Raw genomic sequence first — 25,096 nt, forward strand, 5'->3', positions numbered from 1 at the left:
TCTCACCATCTGCTTCTGTGACATTCAACAAAATCCACTGTCACTGGTCACAGGGAAAGCGATGCTTTTTGTTCCACGTATTGGGTAAAGCAGGAATGAGGTGACATCACACAGAAAAAGGTTTATTTCAGCACTGTTTCCTGGACAAATTACAAGCATCTCATCATAAATAACAGTATCCTGCTGCACAGCAATTGGTTATCATGGTTTTTCTGAGACTGTTTCCCTGTTCTTCAGCATGGAACCAGAAGTAAAAAAATAAATACATTCTAAAATTACCTACATCAATGGACTGAGGTATTATAATCTAAACTTCAAACTTTAAATTGCTCTACAAACTATGAAATTAAACGTATAATTGAATTAAATAGTAAACTCCACACCACAGTGTAAACGCTACACAGCAACCTCAGAATTGTAACCTCAAAACTGTAAAGTCCTTAACGGTAAACTGTAAACACTAGACATCTGAAGTCAGGGTGTCAAACTGAGTTCCTGGAGGGTTGGGGCATTTTCTGTGTATATTCTGTTTTTTTTCCCCAACCAAACCGAGCCAAATCAGTCAAATAGTTAATGAGCTGTTTACACTGAAGCATTTCCCAGAATATGCTGCAGTATTTAAATACTTGGGTGTATAATACTCCACCTGCAATCCTCAGGGCCAAACTGAGAAAAATAACTGGACTGATTAGGAATTTAGGGGGGAAAAAACTACATTCACACGAGCCCTGCAGGAATCGTTTGACTCCCCTGCTCTGAGGACCAAATGCAAAACATTCATCATAGCCCCAGAAGTAAACACTTTTCAATCTCAATAAGAGGTGTAAAGTTCACCAAAAAAAAAAGGTTCAAAAATGGAGGAAAAAAAAAAAAGAATCGGGAAACCTGGTGGATTTCAGTTTTGCAACTCAGTGTAATAAACTTCATTTAGGAGCTGGAATGTTGCAGGGGGACAATAAATCACTGTGTCTCTTCTCATGAAAAACACTCGGACAGCGTCTGGCACATTTCGCGCGCGCCCAAATGCTGGATCAAAAAGGAGAGGAAAACAAAGAGCCGCATCCAAGCCAAACACTGCGGTAGAGTGAGGGCTCCGGCTTCCTCCCCCGAGCGGAGCTCCCGTTTGGATGCGGCCGTGCTGTTGACCGTGCGCGAGGCGTTCGGGTTTCTGCGAACGCTGGTTACGGTCCACGAGCTGTGTGTGGGGGCAGAGCTGGCCGCCCGGCTCTCCGCCATAACGAGGCTGATGAATTTGTTTTTCTGTTATTCGTTTTTCCACGGAATGTTCGAGGTTCTCACTCTTACTTGTTATTTGGTTGCTTCCAAGGTTGCGAAACCTTAACAGAGTTTATCATAGTCTTATACTTTTTCATCTGTGTGTGTGTGTGTGTGTGTATGCATGTGCTTGTAGGCAATCCAAACTGAGCAATGTACAGGTATTACCTTAAATATGAGCAAATTATATATACGCCATTCAATGATGACAGGAACAGGATCACAGGAACATTTTGAAGTCTGTATGGATGCACCAAATGATTTCTGAACAAACTTCTCCATCTCCCTCCACAGCAGTCTGTCCTAAGCAGGATAATAGCCATTGCTTTCTCCACCTGTTCTACTACCTTTAGATACGGAACTGAATAGTGGTTGTGGCTCTATAGTGGATTTCATTTTTCAACTGTATTGGTGCAAAATATTTTTTTTGACAGTTTTCCCTTTTTGCGTGTAATAAACTAATTTCTGTTAGCCAGAAGTGTAATTGGGCACACTCTATCTTGGGAATGGAAAGTGCATTTGTGGCAAATCTCACTCGCTCCCTCTCTCTCCATCTCTCTCTCTCTCGCTGGCTCTCCCTCTCTCTCTGGTTCCAATTGTTTAAATAAGAGGAGGCCAGGACCAGGGGGGCAGTAGCCTGCTGATCGTGTGGAATAGCACGGTGTGTGTGTGCCCGTGTGTATGTCTGAGTGAGTGTGTGTCAGAGGTGCGGGCGCGGCACAGGTGAAGCAGCTGGAGTCCCCACTCACCGATGCAGGTCCTGCTGTCCGAATGCAGGGCGTACTTCTGGTGACAGCCACACACAGGCCCTGAGTCTGTATCATCGCAGGTGTGCTGGCAGCCTCCGTTTCCATAGTTACAAGTCACTGGTGACACACAGGGACCAAGTGATAATTAGCACGTGAGACGAGCACATGCGTGCCATCAGCAACATGCAGGCATCCTCCTTTGGTAGCATGGACACACAGGGATAAACACAGAAGAGACACACACACACACACACACACACACACACACACATATATATATATATATATATATATATATATATACACAAAGGAACAGGCACACTCACACAGGCACACGTACACACACACAGCTACTCACTGTCAAAGCACATGCAAAATTCAATTTACATTTCACAGCTAATGCTTGAACAGCTGGAATGCAAAAATGCATTAATAGCTTTTGGTATTTCCTCCACAGATGTGTGCCGGTGCGTGCCTGTGGTCGATGAACGCTGACACTGAAATGGCCTTTTGCTACTTGACATTTCCATGGTGAGCGTCCTCTGACAGGGCTCAGGTAATAAAGCTGTGACATGTGCTGGGGGCAGCAGGGGGTGTCGTTACATCCCCTCCGACAAGCGAGACCTTTTAACTAAATGCTGGCTGCCCCTCCCACTGGACAGAGACACACAGCCACTCCACAGGGGCTTCTCTCAGACCCCTTTCACACACTCAATCACATGCTATCATTCATGCTGTCTAATATGTACCACTCGGTTACATGCTATCATTCATGTTTTCTAATGTGTCCCACTCAGTCACATGCTATCGTCTGTGCTTGTTTCCCACTCCAACCTTTCACAGAGATAGTCTGTGGATTTGAGGGGATGGCAAACCGAGAGAATTAGAATAGCCGTTTGACATGGGCTGACACTGTTAAACTCACAAAACAACAGTTCCGCCCAAATAGAATCATGCTAAGGTTATTTATAACTCCTCTGTACTTTGCAGGATAAGTCAGTAATACAATGCAGTGGCAAACTTAGCTTGCAGGGTCAAATCCACTGTAACATGGACTGTACTTGTATTCTGGAGTAAGGCAAGTGATGTCAGTATATCTACAGCCATATATCATCTGAACGTTTGTTCCATCAATGGAACCAGTATGGTGCAGCAGTAAAGAACATGATGATGGTGATGTACTGCTCTTTTAAGAGGATAAGGGAGCTCTGCCTCACTTAAATTACACATGTCACATTCATAGCAGCAAGTTAACACCTCTGTTTCCCTGTGCTTCCTCTGAGTTACATACATGTACAGTCCCTCTGGTTTTTGGCCAGCTCGAACCCGGGTCTGCACTCGCACGCCACGCCCCCCTTGGGCGTCTCCCGGCAGATGTGGGCACAGCCATGGTCCTTGTTCATGCAGTTCATTCCATCTGTTGAGCAAAAGAAAGAGAGAGAGAGGAGTGAGGACCAGGGAAATAAAGTGATGTGGCTTTGCAGTAGCTACCAGGACACTGGGGCTGGTCCTGGAACTACGGGTCTGGAATCCGGGGCAAAAAGTTAAACTGCATGCACATCTAACAGTCACTGCAGGTGCAGGACAGCAAAGGACAACAGGAAACGAAATGAAAGGGAAAAGCAATGCACTTTTGCCCTGTTAAATACTCCTGGGGGGGATCCATTAGAGAAAGAAAATGTGTCAATTTGCATGGTCTTCGTCAGGCTTGTGATACAGCATTGCATGGAAGTATTACACGGCGTACAGGTGCACTGGCTTTTCTTTTGAAACTCAGTGGACCTGCCACGGTACTATTACCCAAGGGACACCAGAGAGGTTACATAAGAATCCAACTGTACCAGCGATTTAATGCTGAAGACTCCAAACTGTGAGCACTGCGAGGCTGTCTGTGCAGAGGCGACAGCTCTGGACATAAATAATGCATTCATAAGGCGGGTTTGGACACATGGGACTGTAAGTCCAGCAGCAGCACAAAGGCAGCGGTCTACGCCGGGAGGCCGGTCAGGCTGATGCTGTGTGGGGCGATGGGCTGGGAATGCCGTGGCCTTAAAGCATCCTAATTTACAGCAGAGGGAGAGGCCGGTGCTCTCGATTCCCCCATTCCAAATGCACTCCGTCCCCCTGGGATTAATGCTGTGTTTTTATGAGCACGTAAATTAGCTTAACATTCTTGCGACAGTCCACCACATACACACACACACACAAAGGGGACGATCCACCAGACTCCAGGGCCTGTGACAGACAAGACAGCACTATCCGACTGTCCCACCATATGTGAAAGTCAGATGCCCCGAAGGAGAACAGATCGATTGTGTCTTAATTATCCTCTTCCTTTCTCCTGTTAAATGCCATTTTTAATCAACAGAAAGGGGGGAGGAACAAAGAAACTAAAATAAATAAAGGAGCAGGGTAGAGGGACGTCTTGTCTGGGGTCAGCGGGGACTCGCTGGTTATTGGTCATTTTCCCAGTGAATTCGTATGGTTGCTGGAGGTGTCTGGCTTACCGTCCACAGCTTCGCTCACTTGCACAGAATTCTTAATGAAACTCTGTGTCAGGCGCCTTTCAACTCTCTCCTTTTACCCCAAGTTTCAAAGCATTCCCCAGAAACGATTCCAGCTCAGCCAAGTGCGTTGTCAGGGTAGTAACTGTCTCTAACTTTGGAGGGATTAATGGGTCACGCTTTATTTTACGGGCCTGTTTATGCTGTTAACACACTAATAGCAAATGTACCACCACTTCTTGCCTGTTACGTGCCTGGAGTTTTAACACAGTAGAAAATGAACAGGTGCTGAATTTCCAATACGTCCTTAAACCCTATTTAAATCCCTGAAAAAACCTATTTACAATTCATATGTCAGATATGGTGTGACATAATCATTTAAGTTTACAAAGTTGATTTTAACTCAAAACAAACCGAACTTGACTTGTAACATTATTTAATTGTTTCGTGATAAGCAGTATAGACAGGTAAAATTAAGATAAATAGGAACTAATTTTTCGATAGTGCTATTTTAGGAGGCTGAAAGGTGCGATTGACCAGTGTACAATATCACATCACCCTAGAAATGGAAGCGAAGACTATGGGAGGACACATATTTCACATGAAACTGCTTTTGAAATGAACTGACATTTTTTTCCACCGTTCGCAGACACATACACACTTGTAAGCCTTACAAAAAATGGCAGTTTTGACTGTTGTCCATTGAAGACAACAATATAATTTGAAACATGCCCTAGCAGTCACATTCACATCCATAACAGTATCCATACCAAAGCCACAGTTCAGTATCCAAATGCATGTGCAATGATCTGAGTATCGGTGCCCTGTTATGCTGCTCTGCTAGCAAAGCTGCCGCATTGCATCCACACTGCTAGCTTTACTCCAACAGAATCTGCTGACATCACCAGTCCTGCTTGAGATCTGATCCACAAGTCACCGTGCATAAAAGTGGGATTTATGGAACTGGCTGCAAATTAGCCTCGGGGGTCAGAATTGTTATTTTCAATTCAAATCGACAGTTTCCTCTATTCCAGTTCTGTCACTTAACTCACCAACATTCCACTCCATTCCAATCGAATTGCAGTCCCAGTTTCAGGACCTGGCCTGGGCTGGATATCAACACTAACTTGTTTTTTTTTCTGAAAGGTCAACGCGTACATTCAAAATATATTCTAACATCGATGGGAAGAGGAAAATGTACGATCTGCAGCGTTAACTCTCAAATTTATCTTCCGCCCCTCTTGTTGCCTTAGGATGGAGTGTCAAGGTAAACATCTGCGTCAAAACAGATCCAGAAACGGAGAGGTTAAAGAATGTGCAGGCGATTGAAGACAAGACTGTTTACTCTGGCCCGCGATCCCATCCGCAGTCAGATACAGCTCCCCATCTCAGCTCCCCTTAACACCGAATGACAGGAGGAGATTAGAAAATGGAGGCCCGTCGCCCCGTGTTTTCCTTGCTTAATTGCGCAAAGCCGGTTTTTCGTGCCGTCCCACATCCTGCCAGGGGTCAGCGGAGGTCGGAGCACCTTGAAGGGAAAGGCGTTGAGTGTGCGGAGCGCCGGGGCGGGGCCCCTGCCAGCCTCGGTTTGAGGGCGCGGGTGTTAATTTACGGCGCGGCTTCCGCGCCGGGGCTCCTGTCCGCCCGGGCGAGATCCGCTGATCCGCGGCACATTTTCACCAGACGCCGCCTCGTTCCCCCTGCCTCCCGCCATTTGATGTGGGTCGGACCCGGCCTGCGTGATTTACGCCGGGAGGTTCACGTGCTAATAACTTCAATATTTCTGTGCTTAAATCTTCATTAGAATGGAAAAGCCTCCAGGCGGGGGCCCCGGGGGTCGGGGGGGGGGGCTTGGGGTGCGTAATTCAATCGAGCGCGCAGAGTTCCTCCTTTCCCAGCGCCGAGAGGGCCGCCGTGCGGCCAAGGACATCATCGGGGCCCGGGCGGCTTGGAAAGTCAAACGGACTTTTAAGTGCCGCTGCCGACCGGCGAGGGACCCGCGGAAATGCGCTACGTGTCGTTGAGAGAGTGAAATGCCGGGGTAACCAGCCAGAACATGGCCCAATGGAGCGGAGTGCAGGATGTAGCCGCCGTTTGGGAGGGAGAGACGCCGCTGGCACGGTGCGCTCCTTTCTTTACTCTGGCAGAAGCCGTTCGAGACGCCTGTCTTTTCATTTTATGGTCTGCTTTACACCCAAAATGTGTTTATAAGCTGTTCTCCAAACCCCAAGCCCACAATCAATTTGTACTAGGAACACAGGAGAGGGGGTCACTGGGTTGGTTTGCTGACGGCCTGCAGTTACTGCAGTGCTTATGGGCATGGCCTGGAGGAGTGAACTGACAGAGGGAAGGATGGATGGTCAGAGAAGCATCATCTAATACCACAGGCTGCGTGGGAGAAAGTCTCAATGTCACAACAGCACATTAAAAGGTTACCGCTAAACTGTCACTTCTGCTACATTGACACCTACCCTTTGAGGTGATGGGCTGTTAGGGCCTCACTTACCCCATCCATTGATCGGCCTGAGCAACTTCTGCTCTGACACGCATTTTGATAGAGACGGCCGTTCATGGAGACGCCCCATTCCTTTTGCAATGTGATGGGAAGCTGAGGAGGCATCCGTGGGAATGTCTGGCGTTGGCATGAGGCGCGGACACGCCCATCGAAAGGCTCGCACCTCCGCAGAGGCCAGGCGGACTTCCAGCCGGCGGCTGCGCCGTTTGCATGTCGCTCACGCTGATGCGGTTTTCACACCGCGCCTCCTTGCAGAGGACGCCGCTGGGAAGAGAGAGGGGGGAGGCCGTGTTTGCGCCTCCGGGAGGGCACAGAGTCCGGGGGGGGGGGGGCGGTTGGGGCTTTCTCTCCTGGGCGGCAACAATGCCCGCAGAATGCATTCTCCCGCGAGAGCCCGTCACCACGGCAACACCATCAATAACATCGTTTTCGGCGTCCCCGTCCCCCTCGAACCACTTGAGGGACACAGGCGAGCTTTTTTTTTTAAGGGAGTGAATGTGTGGAGAGAACAATGCGCCTTTCTGCGTGGACCGCGGCGCTGAGGCTTGGCATTCACCTCATTAATAGAAGATAATCTGAGAGAGGACTGTGCAGGACCTATTAGTGACAAAGAGGCCTATTCCCCCCCAACACCCCCCGCCCCCACACCGAGTAATTACAGCTGAACATGAAGGACGGAGGCCTGGCTGCCACTCCTCACAGGGCCTTTGATGGTAAAACAAACATTTAACCTCTTTCATGTGCAGCCCCTCGGAGCGACAGGGAGGTATGACTGAACAGGAAGTCTTAAGAGGCGGAGTGGCCACTGTTAGCCGTTAGCACCCCCCCCCCCCCCAACCCCCCCCCCCCCCAGACCAGTGCATCAGAGTGCGGGATACCTCTCTGTCCAAGGAGGGGGCCAAAACCCCCGGCTAAAACCTTGAATTATGCGGAGCCTGTCTTGAAACAAAACCCACTGAGAAGCTAGTGTGTCTAACGCTATTTATCCTCACAAATTAAGAAGTACAATAAACTCCGGGGGTGGGGGGGAGAAGCAAAAGGACATGGTTCTCAGCACAATCTTCGCTGGAATATCAAACATCGGCGAGGGACACGTGTTGGGTCTTAATGCCTCAAACAGGGCCGGACTGACTGGGAGAACAAAAGCCACACTGATTAAAAAGTGCTGAAATGTCGATAAACTTCGCCTGCAAAGCCAACAAGATTTAAGAATGATTTCTTTGGAGACACGCCATTAATCTTGCATTTTGGCTTGTCAGATTTGTTTCTTTCTACTGTGCTATTTTAGACCAGACGTGAAAGGTATATATATAATTTTTTAAAAATGATGGTGGGAGCACAAAGCTCTCTGAAATAATAGTTGAAACGGCTGAATTTCAACTTCTGCTCTCGCCTTTATTTTGACTGCAGGGGTCAACAGGTACAGAGCTACTGAATCATTTTCTCCGCAAATACCATGAAGGCTAGATAAGGCGCAAGTCTGCACCTTCCTGGAGGAATCATCTGCTTGATCCAAGCATATCAGAGCAGTGTTATTACTACCTGCCTTTCCAAACAATGTTGAACCCGGTTAATGTTCAGGCAGAAGACATAATTCTGGTCCCTCTCCCCTCTTTTGGGCTTGAAGGATGAGGGATGAGGTGATGGTCATGTTTTGGAACAGGTCTGGAGCCAGCAGACAGAGGGAGTGAGATCTTTAATGGGGCAGGAGAATACCGAGAGCACGGCGGGGCGCCACGCCAGGCCCGGCGCTCGCAGGCGATGTGAGCTAACACGCAGGGGCCTCTCCAGGCGGCTAACCCGGTTAATTAGGTGAACTGCTTGTTTTGGGAGTGATTAACCCAGGTTGGACTGCTCAGCCTGCTGCAGTCCATCGCATAACAAGGAGAATGCGCTGAGGGGCGATCAGAGGCCCAGCCCCTAGCGGCTGATGGGGGCGCCGGCGATGAGGGCTGCTGCCAGGTGCCCTGTATTTTGGTGCCGCTCCAGCTCCGTGGCAGGACCCTCGTGGTGAAAGGCCTTCACGGTTTGTAATCCCTTTAAGATCGGGAGGGATAATCCCGTCAGACAGGAGCGGAGGAAACGCTTGAGAGTAACTCCTCCTCTGCTCACTGTTCCATTCCGGAGACCTGGGTCCGCGTTCCTTCATCTCAGCAGGCCTGTCAGCATTGCTGGTAGGGGCTCTTTCCCTACACCTCTATGATGCAGGTCAGGGGGTGTGGAAGGGGGTGATGCTCATACCCATTTGCCCTTTAGTTGTGGATAAAGGGAAGGCATGTCTCTGTCCAAGCCCTCATGCAAGGAACACAAGGACTGAGGGACAACGTGATTGGAGGAGAGTTGATTTTGGTGTAACATTCCTGTTCTCTGTATTGTCATGCCTCAGCACCCTGACGAAAGGGGGCACTGACCCCCCTCTCTCCCCCACCGCTAACGCCAGCTGACAAGCCAACCATTTCTAGTTATAAGTGCAGACAACAGTGGCAGCTTCAGGTTGTTGTCACAAAATCAAAGGTAACGATCTGTCCTCCATGGATCTGATGGTTGATGCCTTTGGCCCTTAAGTTTAAATTGATGGTCATTTGAGATGTTACATGGAAATAATAGGCAAGTTGCTTTGTTTGACCTTCATTTGGCCTGCCTGTATTATGGATGTCCCCATTCAATACCATTGATTTGCTTTAAAATGAATCCCTCGGTTGTATCACTGTCTTGTGCTTACATTGGCTATCCCTTCATTAAAGATAACAGAGAGAATAGAGGCATATTTCCAGCCCTCTCTCTACTCTGAACCCCAGTACAGCACACTGTAAACAGACACCAGGGATAACCACAAACCCAAACAAGCACTCCACACTACAAGAACAAATGAGAGGAGGCCAGGAGGAATTTAAAGGTTTCATGATAGAGTGATAAGTACAAAGTTACAGTACATACAGTACATCCAGAGGTCACCGCTGCATCAAGGGTTATGGTTAGGGTGATGACCTCCTCTACTCCAATCTCTGTGGCAAAGAGCAAAATACATGCTGGACACACACACACACACACACACACACACACAAATAACTACACTTGAGTCAAATCTCCTTAAACCAAGAATAAGCGACGTAGCTCCAGCCTGCCATCAACAAACATCTTCACAAACTCCACTGTGGACACATGTACCATTTCAATACGAAACCACACTCACTGTTAGTGCCACTGACTTTGATGCGTTTGACTTTGTGTCTTTTAGCTTGTTGCTATGCGTCTCTGCTCTGTGAACCCTGTGGTTACCGCTATCGTTAGCATTCCCAGCAGCTTCCTGGCGCAGGGAGAGGCTAATGTCTCTACCCCGGATCTCAGCGTAAACACACTGCCATGTGCACAGCTCGACACTTAAAAGGACCCTTTCAAACATGCCATTAGGAAACTCCTCAAGAACATTCTAATGTACAATCAAAAGGAAGGGTTTCAAAGCCTAATACGGTTTATACAGCAATTACAACCATGTTTCTTTTTTTTTTAATTCTTCAAAGAGAGGATTTGGTCCATGAAAAACCCACTGATGGCAAAAGCAGAGTCCCCCCCCCCCCCTTCCCTTCCCTCTCCATTAGAGTTATAGCTTCTAATGTACACTAAACACAGAAAAAACATAAAGAGATACATTTGAAGACTAGCCCACTTACTGACTTTCAGTGTAGACCTGATTTTGTTTAAATACAAATAAAAAAAACATCTCTGTGATCACACTGGGGCAAAACAGAATGGAATTTCTCACCAGCGCTGACAGAGCTTTTGCTCTCTTTTCAGCGAAGGTGAATCCCATTCACGTTTTAAAATGAGTACCACTTTGGCAGGTCTCAGATCTATGCGTTTACACATGTATGTGTGGTCAGTCAGCCAGTTGATAAACCACCACAGATCCCGCGATTCACAAAGGTTTTTCCTGCTAGGGCTGTTGAACATAGGAGTTGAACTCTATGACACCACATGTGACAAAATCTCACTGTACACTGTCAATGAACGAGGGGAAAGAAGTAAGGGATTCAGTCTTTAAGCAAGACATGAAGATGAACCTGGCTCACTGTCCTCATGTTTTGACACAATCATGTCCAGCCAATGAATACACCCCAGTAACCTGACCTGAACTATCACAAACCCTCCCTGGACAGTACTGATGGACCAGCGTGTAAGTGTAAGTTCTTGCTCCAAACAGTCGGGTCTCCCCAATGACACAGCAAAGGCTACAGTGCATCTTTTGTCAGGCGGTCATTGTGATTGAACAGCATACGGACAGGCATTTTCCCTTGAGAGATGGCTACTCCAAAGCACTTTCAGCCACACCGTCCAGCTCCTCGTTAGGGCGTCTCTCACAGCACACTGTGTAGAGGTAACAGAGGACCAAACATGCACCCAGGACTCTGCTGCAAAACACGCCTGACCAAAGACACTAGGTCACTCAGTGTAGAGATCCGACTCCAGACTGACAGTGGTAGCAACGGGGCCTGACTGGGGGTTAAGCCAACACTTTTGTGAAACTGAGGCAGAGAGTGTTAATTGTGGTGCTCAAGCAGTTAACCTGTACGGTTCTGGCAGAAATCCAGCAGTACATATGCGCAACCTGTGTAAGGGAGCTCCTATGTTAGACAGGCTTGTTGGTGAAGACTTCAAACCTCTGAGTCCCACTGGAGGCCGAGGCACATTATAGCTGATGTGGACCTCTGGAGCTGTGAATTCAGTACTCTGCCTCATTAGAGGTGGTACAGTTTCAGCACTCTGGCCCATTAGAGGCAGTACAGCAGCAGCAGTCTGCCTCATTAGAGGTGATACAGTAGCAGCACTTTGCCTAATTAGAGGCAGTACAGTATCAGTGCTCTGCCTCATTAGAGGCAGGACAGTATCACTATTGCTTCCACACCTCTCCTTTCCAGCCCCCTCTCTCCTCCTCATTCGCCTGTCTGGTAAATGCCATTTTAATTGAACTCTGTCAGATTCGCTCTCTCACCACTGGGCTAAGTCCACTATGCTATAGGTACTAAGCCATGAATTTCAATGAGGGCTTTTCTTCTACGGACTGCATTGACGCCCAGTTGAGTACCCCTTCTTATAACAACCCTCCCGTCCTTCTCTTTAAACACACACACACACACACACAGACAGACACACACACAGATCCTCTCCAAACACACTCATACACACACACTCATTCCTCTCCAATCATACACACACAGACACACACACAAACACACACCACACACTCATTCTCTTTCTTTCACTCTGGCCCAGTAAGCACTAGCCTTCCCTAGTTTAGTCTCCCATGGAAATGACCATCAAGACTGTATTAACCCTTTCCCCCCCTCTTACTCGTGGGAAAAAGAGCTCAATAACATGGCTCATGCAGTCTTCAAATCTTTTACTCCCTCTTGTAAATCTCAGTATTTGTCACCAAGTATAACCAACTTACTGATGTCATAATATGGGGACAGTAGGAGCATAAGTTACTGAGAGGCCTAGTGCCGAGTGTCCCTTTTTGTTGTCTGTGTGCTTTTGTTAAGAGCCAGACAGGAAACAGAAGTTTAAATAACTTTCAGTACTGGCTGTTTGACACAACCCAGAGGTAGAGCCCTAAATTGGACATCAGTAAAAGAATCAACATTTCCTTCATTTTTAACTCCAGAAAAGCATCGAGAATCACGTTCAATGAAAACCACTCGACTTACTCAGCTCTGCCCGCGGTCTGCTCTGAATGTGCGTGCGGGCCGTATTTGCGTAGGTATGTGTTAGAGCGTTTGTCTCACTCCGCGCAGGGCAGAATGTGCACCAGAGACTGTTTGCTCGAGAGCGGTTTTGCCTGTGCAGCTCTATTTGTTTCAGAGGAGAACAGGGGTCATTCACAACAGAGGCCCTGCCCATTCACACATGTGAAACATTTCCATTCGCCAAAGTCAAACCCCGGCCTAAAAATACCGCGGGAAACGTCAAAGGAAAACATGGCGGCAGAGAGCCGGGTCTCATAAGCCTGACAGTCCTCCTGGTAAACAACAACCAATTTTCACCCGCTCCCAGCCAAACCATCAGGAGCCTCTTTCAAAGCGTTTTTTTACACGCAAAAGAAATAATATTGAAATAAAGTATTTATAAGACGGGGGAAACTTGGGGCTTGCTACAGGGTAGCGGAAACCTTTTTTTTAAAAAGAGGCAATGAGTGTGAGAGCACGCTCCTTTGCCAGGTCACTTTCAGCACAGCCGCTATGTCCTTATGTTTGTGGGTATGTGTCTTGCGGGGGGGGGGGGCACTCACCTGGGCAGAGTACCCTCAGGTCAGGCAAAGGTTTATTGTGAAACCGTAGCAGAGCACGGCAAAGATAATCTTAGGCCTGCCCGAAATGGTGACATAATTTTCCTCTAGTTAAAAAAAAAAACTGTTGAAATTACGCTTTGATTCCAAGCTGTAAACAATGTGAGTTAGTGAGTGTTTCCGGCGCTGCGGTCGGTGTGAGTCACGGCTCGTAAGTGTCTGTCTCTCGGTCTGTCTAATTTACAGACTCACGCTCGGCTCCCAAACGCCGGCCGAGTCCTGCTGCGAGTCGCCACAAAGGCCAGAGATTAGAGAGCGTCTGTGCGGGGAACAATGCTCTGCGCCTCTGGCCATCTCCAGGGCTCGGTCTCAGGGACAGCCCGCCCATCCTCCCACACCTTCTGACGGCGACCTCTGACCCCTGGTCCCCGCGGGGACTGTCGTGACGGACCAGGATGTTTGCGGACCAGTTTAAACGCAAAGCAAACAAACAGCGGGTCTTCCCCCCCACCCGGATTGTCTCCTCTGTCGCTCTGGACGCCCCACATCTGAGAACGCCCCTGGAGAAGAGAGGAGAGGAGGTACACAATGTATCCCGCTGGGAGGACAAAGAGAGATGGAGGAGGAGAGAGAGGGATTGGGAAGGAGAAGGAGGGGTGGAAAGCAGGAGAGAAAACGAGAGAAGAGACAGATTTGGGGGGGGGGGGGGGTCATAAGACTTAATTCTCGCTCCAAACAATGGAGTGGCATGCACTCTGTGAGACGAATAACAACAGCAAGGTAAAGCAGGGACCAACCCTAGGCGGCTAAGAGGCGGTTATATGAAATTTCTGCCCGTCACAGTTTCCCGGCGATTGTTTGTTTAAACGGAGCATTCCTCCTTTACAGCGGTCCTCTCCTGTACGTTTCCTCTCGTATGGCACTCCAAATAAACACGCCCCGCTTCCACTGGCCCACTGAACCATGTTTGTCTCCGTGTTTATTTTCCCCTCTCCGCCTGACCCGGGACGCAGCGCAATGCCACCGTCTCCTGCAGCATGCACGCAGGGGAGCTGGGTCTCTCCAGGGACCCGTCGCTGGATTCTGTCAAGCCGGCTTATTGACGTGGGGGACGGCGACAGAGCGCCGTCCCCGGCTGCCGTTTGGACTCCCTCCGCAGGCCGTGACCACCCCCGGGTCCGGGTGCCTCGGACAAATAGCGAGCGGCGCTCCCATGGTAACTATCATCTCCGCCGCCACATTGCTGTTACGCAGCGAGGCTCGCGACCACTTTTCCACTTCTCCATTACAGGCGATTATGAGGCATGTCCTAAACCGCAGAGCTGGCTCCGCCTCTTCTGCGCATGTCCTGAGGTGTACTGAGGGGGCGCTGTCAGCCCAAAAGCTTTATCTGGCACAACATCACATGACACAACATCGGTACATAGCCTTTCTGACATTATTTGAATGCACCACGTTGTTGAATGCCCAATAGAAACTAGGAGCTCAAATTCATTGGCCCTGGTGTTTTATTAAACCTTTACAGCATGAGCCTAAGAGAGAACAGCTGCGACTACCTTGGCGGACCTTTCGCCCCCTAGTGGAGACACCATTTTTCTGGAAGCGGTTGCGAGGGAGTGAGGGGTGCTAACATATCTGGGGCTGCTTCCCTCAGCTTCCAGACAAAGATAAAAAACTAGCCTAGAGCTCAGATGCTGCCCCTAACTCCCAAGGGCCACTCCTCTGGATCAGGCACCACACACAGAGCGCTGACCTGGAGTCAACCTGGGTGAACGAGATTCAAAAGCAGGGCAGATTAAGCTCTCATTTCAGGGGAAACGCGCACTCGTTACAGGCCAGGCCCGTCATCGCACGGGTCTCACAGCCACTCGCGCAGAATGAAAAAGGAAGTGGAAATGCATGTGTTTGCCGTTTCCACCGAGGCGCGCTATTAGCAAGAGGCAGCAAGGCATTTCAGCCAGAGGCCTAAAACACTAGCAGCCTGTGGCAAAGAGCTCCACTGAAGTGAAATGTGCGAGAGTTCTGCTGAACTGAGCCGAGTAATTTATGTTATCTGTGTATTGGTAAATATGTAAAAAGGCCCGGGTGCATGCTGGTGCCCGACCCCCCTGCGCGCGTCTCGCCTCCCTGTCTTATTATGATTGGACGAAGGCGTTCTGTTCGTTCCCACATCCCTCCTTGCAGGCACCGCTCTCGCTCTCGCTCCCGCGCCCGCTGGCCGCGTCTGAGCCCCCAGCTCCACAGAGCCCCACACATACTTCTGGTGTCGGCTGCGTTTCAAGGTCTCAATTTATTAGCGGCTCAAATTCGCCAGGATTTCTGGACCCGGGAGGAGAATTTACAGGCACGTTATTTTCGCAACATGTGGGGACGTCTGATGCCATATTTCTGAAACCGCCGGGGTTTCGTTCACTTCTAAATGTTCTCTTTGGCCTGAATGGAGCCATTTGACCGTCTGTTTACATTCATCAGACAGACGAAGGGCATTCCTGTGCAGCTACTCTTACATCATTTCCTGTCCATTGATTCTACTGTCCACCTCTGGTCCAGACCAGACCCAGCTTGGCTCTGACACTGTTGCTGTGTTACTCCGACGTTCAGCACCGCAGCAAACGTGGGAGCCGAAGTCAGCGCTTAAGCACCTCAGCTGCATAAATTTAAAAGTCTGGCATGCCCGGGAAACTGCTCAGACACAAATCTGAAAATGAACAGATGCCCAGACCATGATCACAATGGAACAAACAATTAAAGGTTTCAGCTAACGACATTCATTATCCTCCCTGCCGGATTGAGAGCCGGCTCATATTTTCTGCGCTGTTCAGCTGTGAGTTCTGAGAAACGGTACAGCCGCATACATTCTTGTCCAGCGACTGGGGTGAAATGCTTCAGGCTTTGTCCCACGCGGGACTTAAACCCGCAGCCCTGGTGTCAGAAGCCCTCTGCTCTGTCCAAATATCTGACTGCAGCTTCAGTGAATGTCTCAGACTTTGCTCTTCACCTGCTGTCACAGGCTGAACTTCCGATGAGGGGCTTTCCCCCGCTGCTTTCAGCAATGCGTTTTCATACATGCGTGAGATTTCTGTGTCTGAGGAGGGACTGTGTGTATTTGAAGGCTGTCTGTTGCAGAGGCATACAGCAGGGATTGAGAGATGCTGGTTTGCTGACTGTGCTTCTCCTGACCCTGTGAAGGGCTCTCTGCCCTATGCTGGGAGGAGGATGGGTACGAGCGGTGACACCCACGATCCACCAGCCTGGCTCTCTGAGGGTGTGGCTTGGCTGAGCATTACACGCAGAACCCAGTGCTAGTGTCAGAGTGTTCACCATCTGTCAGTTTGGAGTGCCACAGATTCATACACACTGAGTGTCAGACTGGAAACATGGAACAATCTCCGCCCGCTTCCCTCAACTTACGGCCCATGCAGACCTCAGTAGCGACGTGATATCAGAGAACGGAAGGCATATGCTCTTAGCAGGTTCAAGAGAAACGTTTTTGATTAACACCAGTTGAAATGCTTTGTGGTCACATGTTCTGAAGAGTAAAGCATCAGTTATAGGCACCTGCTTTACTGTGAACGTCAACCCTGAGCAGGTCACCTCTAAATACTTTAGGGAATATTCCCATCAGCTTTGTGTGAATATATAATATAACAAAGTGCTCACATTAGAAGAGCATTTATATGTTCACATCTGGAATGCATTTGGGAGGGGCGGGGGTATGCGGGATTGAATGCTATTCCTTTGTCATAAAAGCAGGCGCCTGGGGTTTTACCTGCCTGCTGGTGAACGAGAGCTTGCCACTCTGTGCTCCCGCCCACCGGCAACCAGAGCTCCTCCCTGATTCCAAAAGCTGGGTGGGGCCACATTCAGCGAGGTCGGTGACCCCTCAGTGAACCTGTCCCCCCACATATTAACAGCAATATGAATACACACAGGAACAGGGCTTTCTCATGAGTGAACTGAACTGAACTGCTGAGTGAAATCCGTGCAGGGTTCCTTCAGGGTAATGAGACCATTTCCATCTTATCACTAAATAAGCTGGATTTTACAGTTAAATAAAGGGCAGTGCTTCAGTGTGGTAGATAAGGGTCTGGCAACCGGGTGGTTGTATGTTCCATTCCCAGGTGTGGTAACGCTGCTGCAAAGAGAGCAAAATTTTGCACGAGAGCAAAATACTTGACCTGGATTAGATGAAAACATATGACAAACAAAACAACAAAACATAAATCTGGGGTCTGTACACTGCAAACAGATCTGTGCAAGACTGGCCAAAGTCATGAGGACATTATCCTAAAAGGAAAAATCCAAACATCCTCCTGGTGTGTGTGTGTGTGTGTGTGTGTGTGTGTGTGCGTGTGTGTGTGTGTAAGCAAACATGAGGTGTGATCTTAATTTTAGTAAATCAAACAGAACGCTTTATGGATCTCATTTACGAAATGGAGGAAAAAATGAAAGTGGCTGTTAAAATTGCATCATTAAGAACACCAGGGGCAGTCCCATAGGTTACCTTGCTAATTAACACATGGTTTGTAGCAGTATAAATTAATGAGAACCAGAAAAACCTTCACCTTCAGTTCAGAGTAACTTAGTCACTATAAGGAAGGATGTGTTACATAAAAACCTCCTAGTCTGAGAGAGGTGGAGAGGAGGATTGCACTTACATTGCTGTTTGTTATACAAGACTACATTCATGGGAAAATGACACTGCTTACAAATTACCACTCTACCAGCTGCTATGTGCATACAGCTACGACATCATTTGGCTCAGAACCAAATATCCTCACATAGATCTTTTGCAATAGAAACAGCAAACAGGTCCCGAAGTAGTGTAAATGACTGGTACGATGTGTGTTCCCCCAGGTTTGGGAGAGGCGCTGAGAACCACGATTGTCATCCCACAGCAGGAGAACAAACACCAGGGGCCTCCTCGGGCTCCACGACCAGGCCGTTATTCATCGCCAAGGTGACGGACGGGCTGGAGGCCGGTCCAGGGGTAAACTGGCCGATTACCATTCGCCGACGCAGGTTCAGGGTCTGTTTACTCTGAAAATATCAGACAGCTATTTACTAAGGGATGCTTTTGATGTTAAAAATGCACTGGACGGAAAAAAAAGAAATTCATCTTCAGTCCTCTGGTTTCTCTACAAAGAAAAAATACTTGTTTCTATTCCTGTGAGGCTCCAGCCTTCAGATTAAACCTTCAGATGCGCTCCTTAAAACTTCAAACTCCACATAGCGCTTGGTTTGACACCCTGGCTTCTTCCCTCTCTCTGTTGCAAGAGGGGACCTCGTCCCAGGGCGAGAGGGCCACCCATACGCCCGTCCTGTCGCCCGGTTCTCGTCCCCCTCACCGCATGACCACAAAGTGCCACCATGGAAATGCATATCATTCCCTCATATTCACTCCACTTGCGTGCAGTCGTTGACGGAGGAGGAGCGGTCAGATGTTCTTGTGGAATTCACTTTGTTTCTTGGGGGACTCGAGAGCGCTGCCTCCTGCCTTCCCCCGTCACCTTCGGTAACGGGGGCCCACACTGTGTCTAATTGAGGCCATAAATTAGCTGTGACAGGCGGAATGAGCCCGGGACACTGGAGTGGGAGAGAGGTTACAGATACGCCGCGCGCGAAGGCCGCCGTCGGCCCGCCGTGGAAGAGGGTCGCACGGACCCGACACATATTTGTCAAATGTCAGGAGTTCCGCCCACTCTCCGCTCGCACAAAGGGTACAGGGTGATGATGTCAGCCCGCGGCTGCCCGCATTTTTAACCCCCTGTTCCACCCGCCGCGGTTTCGCAGTTCAGCTTAGCGAAAAAAATGTGAAATTTCAGAGACTGCACTGGTACATTGGCTTCAACTACACAGAGGCACATGGTGGCGCAGGCCTAAGACAGCCACTGAGCTTAAAAACACATCACATACTGTTCAGAACATATACAGCAAACCTGTGCACTGTAAGGGAGGGTTCCTGCACAATATCAAATGTGAGCAATTCAATTACTCTCAATTGCTCCAACTGGACAGTAGCTTATACTAAGATAGCTAGTTATAAGAGAGGAACGAAGGCACGGATCTCATCTTAAATCACACCTTCATAAAGAAAAGGCAGAACTGTTGAAGAACACAGGAACCTTGAGGAACAGAGGTGTAAAGCCCTGAAACACTGAGAACAGAGCACACTGGGAAAAGTACTGGAAGCTGGTGGAACCCACATATGCAACACACACACACACACACACACATATACATACGTCACAGCAGATAAACGTAACCCACACACTCAACACACACACACACAAACATACATACCCCATAACAGCCAAACGAAACCCAATGAAGTGTGAAACCCTGCATGTAGCGCTGAATCCTAGCAGGGGCCACGCCCCCCACACAGTGAGGCATGCTGGGGACTCACCGTCGGAGCGGTGGATGCAGGTGTGCTGGTTGTCGCTCAGGAAGAAGCCCTCGGTGCACAGGCACTCGTAGCTGCCCATGGTGTTGACGCACACCTGCTGGCAGCCGCCGTTGTTGTCCAGGCACTCGTCCACATCTGCGGCGCAAAACAGGCAGGGAGAGGGGGAATAGTGGCGGTCAGGCAGGGAGACTTCCTGAACAACAGAATGCTTCGTCTCGGCAGGCCTGGTTCTACTCATTTATCTGCAGGCATTTGCATTTGTGCATCAGTAGAAACAGTCCCCCCCCTCTTCCTTTGGTGGACTATTAAAACTATTAAGGAGCAGCACCAGATTGAGTCGCTGTACTCCAGTACAACATGCAGGAGGAGAAAAGGGGAGAAGCCTCTGTCCTTCCTCTGAGGGAGGTTTCACACCCCAGCACACAGGAAAGGATTGAACCTGAGAAAATGGATCATCGTAGAAGTGTTTTTCCATTCTAGCATGGAGAGGAAATCATTTATGCTATCACCTCTCACCAGAGAGAGCATCTTTTCTAAGACAGTAACATTCTCACAAAATGGCTGTGATATATCATAAAGATATACTGACCATTTAAACCACATTGTGTGCTATTTTTTAACCCACACTGCACACAGTACAGCTCCAGTTAAAGAGTGACAAAACCGCTTGGTGCCATACGACTACATCACGCTTGCCACACCCAGGGGTAGCTGGGATGTCCCTGATGTTCCACAGTAAATTTTCACTTCCACAACTTTTCGCTCGGGACTCATGGGACGGAGGTTTTGAATTTGCAGCGTTTCCTGGAGCGTGCGTGCCATCGCAGGACAGGGCCGAAGGGAAAGCCACCGTGTGTTTGTTTAGTCTGTGGGCATTGAGCTGTGCTCCCGTGTTTCAGCTCTGAAGTGACGTGGAGCGGCCACGCTGACCCGCTAAGTGAGGTCAGGCGGGGGCTGAACGCTCCGGAATGCCTCGGTATGGTCAGGTATCCGGACCCGGCTTCAAAGCCCGGTTCCGGTCCAGGTGTTACGAAACCAAGGATACATTCGTTCAGCTCGTGAATGATGCACAGCCTCTTGGGACAGTCGAGCGCAAGAGAGACTGAGGTTAAAAAGCTTTCGCTTTAACCCACCAGCTATCCGGTCTCATGCTCATATTGTCTTTCACATAAACCTTAACCCACTCATAAAGCTGTTTTACAAGCGCCTATTCTATCCCTATTACCCAGCTCTGTGAGGAGCACCAATCCTGTGCATTTTTATGAAAAACTGCATACAGATCATCACGGGTCTGTTGTCATGCTTCATCTTTAAGAGTCCATAAGTGCTGAATGTGTCCCTCCTTGGATGCTTAAATGAAAAACCGCCCGGGGTTTACTTCAACTTCAATGGCTGTTCTGCTCCTTGTGTCAGCAGGGGGAATGATCACTAATGACACACTAGTGTGAATGGCTTGAGATTCCCTTTCGAAGATTTGCTTTCGAAACAACGCAAGTAACATGAGGGGACGGGCTGCGACAGGCGGTTGCTGTAATTAAAAGCAATCGGACGCTTTGTAAAAGTACAGCACGAAGGGGCCCGTAGCTGCGCGCTGTAGTAGCTCTCCCTGGCGAAAGGTTCTGGAGCCCGGACTCAGGCGGGTTTACGAGCTTTTAGGGGTATTTAGAATTCTTTTTATACGCGGCTGTAAAATCCTTTACGGCTGTTGTCACCGGGGATACCGCTGTAAAACAAGACGTCTCGAGGAGTTCCAGTGCTTTCACGCGAGGCCCGACTTCATTCAGAGACCTCTCCATGAATGGACTCATTAACTGGCAGCCCGGCCCTTGGTGCTGGTTGCGTCTGCTGTAAAAAAGTCACGCTCAGCCCTCCTCCAGACGGGTCACAGTGCCCTTTTATTCGGGCCCTGTCTTCTACCTGACACTTGGTGGTTTTAGACAGGGCGACTTGTGAAGTGCAAGGCGGGAAAGTTTTCATTTCTTCTCTGCTGAGAGCGGAGGGCAGCAGGCCGGTCTATGTGCCTCTGGAGGGCCGCTGCATGTCTCCTCTGTGAAACAGAGGGCTCCCTATCAGCCACACAGAGGCATCCTGCCGGGAGACCCGGGAGACGCGTGATATGTGGGTCGTGCTGGTGCCAATGCCGGAGAAGGCAGCCAGTGTGGCCACACCTCCAGACACGGGGCGAGCGAGGAATTCTCACTCTGACTGTGAGCAGTGAGGCCATTGTCCCAGACACGGGGCGAGCGAGGCTCTCTCACTCTGACTGTGAGCAGTGAGGCCATACCCTCAGAAGGTGGGTGAGCTGTGCTCTCTTACTCTGACCCTGTCTGTCTGCATCAGCTATGACTTTAAAAGGAGTTTGCGAGGCTTTTGCTCTATGCACGCTCTGTTCTTATGGGCTCATCTTTGGAGGCTTTGGGAAATCTCGGCTCTAATCAACGTTGGTAGAAACTGTCTATCACACTGGAAAGTTTGACTCTGGAAAGCAAGAAATCTGCAGATCTCATGCATTAAAGCCTCTGGATGCCAGGAATGGTCTTATTCCATTATATGGTACCATACACTCCATCTTTGTTATTAATCATGACCATGAGTTATTTTAGCAATTATTACCAATTTAGGAAAGCAAAATTTAGCAAAGACTAAAACGAGATCAAACAAAACATACTTCAACTGTAAATCCGAAATAACAAGTATATATGTCATTTTGGATTGCTGGGTTGTGGCTGGTCGAGTCTTGAACAAATTATGTGAAGGTTTATCTATGACTCATTTTATACCACTCATTGTTAAAGTCACCATCTAGACAGCCAGTAGAATTAGATGATGTACTCCTGCCTGTCACACAACAAATATACTGCAGAATATTCAGACAAACAGGGGCACTGCCTGCACTGATCGTTATAGTTAAATTGCACAGCACAGACTACAGCACAAACACATTCAGTGAAAACATGAATGTGGGGAATATTTTATATGAAGCTGAACATCGGAACCAAGCACTAGCACCAAGTATAGTGCCATTTCATTGTTGTCTTCACATTGTCTCACTTCACTATCTTCATAGGTGAAATGAATAAGGGTGAGTGTGTGTGTGTGTGTGTGTGTGTGTGTGTGTACGCGCACTTTGTCCCCTAACCCTCTTCATTTGGAGTCTTCTGCAGCCTTTTGCAAACTAACAGCATGTTTCAGTTGCTCCTGTAACATCCTGATTCCACTCTCGCCCCCAAACAGCTCATTAAAGGAAAGAACTTCGTAAAGATCAGATCTGGAAAGCGCAGCCCACACCTTACTGACACTCCCTGTTGTGTTGCCAGGACAGGATTGGATTCTGAGATCTCCAAGGCACTTCCGCCTTCCTTCAAGTATCCTTTTGCACCCGGCCCCCCACCCCCATTACGTCTCTATCTTTCTGCTCTGTCCCTGTAACCGTAATAACCGACAGTGATTGTTACGGTCGGAACTGTTGTATACAACCAAGCAGAGTTCAGTCTTGCTGTGTCAGCTCTGTCTCTGCCATCTGTCTCTATTGGATGTGTTGTACTGAGCTTTGTTTTGTGTGTGTTTTGTTTTAACGTCCTGCGTGAATGCAAACAGATTGTCCATCTCACTGCGAGGCATCGCCTCGTCAGCTTTGCCTTAGAGAGAAAAACATCAACTGTCATCCCACACTTCACCAGTCCGTGCCAGAACTTAAATGGGAGTGAAGCCGTCCAATCCTGCAAGTTTAAACCGGAGCGTCTTTGTTTTGTTTGATTGGGCTTATGTAAACTTTTATTTGGACACGGCGGGGATGTGCATGACATAACAAATAGAGGGAGACGAGAGTGAAAAGAAAGGACAAGTTAAGAGAGAGAGAGAGAGTACAAAAACAGCCATACTGGGTCCGAGGTTCGAGGGGTTTTCAGATTGCGGCTGTAAACACAACCATGGTGGGCACTGTGTCTGTTCACAGAATAGCAGCAGAGCAAGACCACTGCACGGCAGTGTGGTGTAGTTGCAAGGGGCAAAGCTTGTAACCCAAAGACTTCCTGACCAATTTCCAGGTGTCACACTGCTGCTGTACTCTTAGGCAAGGTAGTTAACCAAAATTACCTCAATAAATATCTACCTGTATAGATGTTTAACATGTAAAAACTGTGAGCTATGTAAGCCAGTCTGGAGCATCTGCTAAACTAATGCAATTTCATGGTGGCTCTCAGGAATGAAGATGATGTTAGAGGTTAGATTACTGAATTGAAAGGTACTTGAATGACAAGTGAATGACACAAAGGGACGTCATTGGCTGTGACTGGCAGGGGACAGAGTCAAACAAGGTCACGTGTGGCCTTGAGGTGGCATCCCGTGCAAAGTAATTCCCCTTCATGCAAAAAGATTATTGCACCCTGGAATGCTCTTCCAGTATCGGCATCAATTGCCATCTCCCTGTCCACTGCTGTTCAGCTCTGCAGCGCGGCTTTGCACGCTGATCCTTCTTTAACTGTACGGCGCGGGTCACTAAAGCAATAACTGCGCGATGTGAAGGAGGGAAGAGAAACCTCTTCAAAAGAAAACAAACCACCACCAGCGTTCGACATTCATAAAAGGACCAAATTATCAACATATTGCACCCAGCTGCCTGCGAGACAGAAGAAAATAAATAGGGACCTAAATCAAACGGGTCAGGAGGAGCAGCAGCGGATTACTCTTTAATCACCATCCAATTAGGCAATCTTAAATCAATTAGGGCCCTAAGTTGTTGACACGAAGCATGTGGGAGTTTAAGGAACGACTTCCTACACGGGTCGAGACAGACGTGCTTTTTCCCCTTCTTTCTTCCTCTTTTTTTTTCCTGACTTTTCAAAGGGCGGTGGACTGAGGTTTCGTGGTTATCATTCCTGATGTCTATTAGAGGCCACAAATAGAGGCTGTGAGAGTAGCACAGAGAGAGAGAGAGAGAGAGAGAGAGAGAGAGAGAGAGAGAGACAGTGTAGAGCGAGAGAGGGAAGAGAGAGACAGAGCAAAGGAAAGAGAGGGGTAGGGAAAGAGTGTGAGTATTTTTGCCTTATGAATTAAGAACCCAGAAATCCCCCCTCCCCCTTCAGCAGCATGCATGAAATGTAACGGTACTGGACAGAGATCACATGCCAGGCATTTAAATGGCACGGCAGAGACTGGGAAGAGTACACAGAGTACTGGGTACCAGGAGAAGCTCAAAGACACAAACCAGAGGTGAGGCCAAGATACAGAAATCAGTGTGAAGCTAGCATGACCGTTTCATTTTAAAAACGAGTCATTTGGCAGTACTGTCTTACACACCCATCTGTAGATTCCAGACAGTGCAGAGATGATACAGAACAGGGTAGAGAAACCAGAAGAAAA

At 48.6% G+C, this 25,096-nt stretch overlaps 1 protein-coding gene across 4 annotated transcripts in view; it reads right to left on the reverse strand.

Moving 5' to 3' along the window:
• scube1 (signal peptide, CUB domain, EGF-like 1) overlaps positions 1–25,096 on the reverse strand; it is an 87,424-nt gene that overhangs the window by 46,936 nt on the left and 15,392 nt on the right. For all 4 annotated transcript variants that reach the window (XM_036520174.1, XM_036520175.1, XM_036520173.1 and 1 more), the window contains exons 4-6: positions 19,736–19,870; positions 3,316–3,441; positions 2,025–2,141 (exon numbers count right to left, since the gene is read on the reverse strand). In XM_036520174.1, coding sequence (XP_036376067.1) covers positions 2,025–2,141; positions 3,316–3,441; positions 19,736–19,870 — 378 coding nt within the window. The remainder of the gene's footprint in view (positions 1–2,024; positions 2,142–3,315; positions 3,442–19,735; positions 19,871–25,096) is intronic.

The sequence above is a fragment of the Megalops cyprinoides genome, chromosome 25 (genome assembly GCF_013368585.1).
Source record: "Megalops cyprinoides isolate fMegCyp1 chromosome 25, fMegCyp1.pri, whole genome shotgun sequence".
Taxonomy (NCBI): domain Eukaryota; kingdom Metazoa; phylum Chordata; class Actinopteri; order Elopiformes; family Megalopidae; genus Megalops; species Megalops cyprinoides.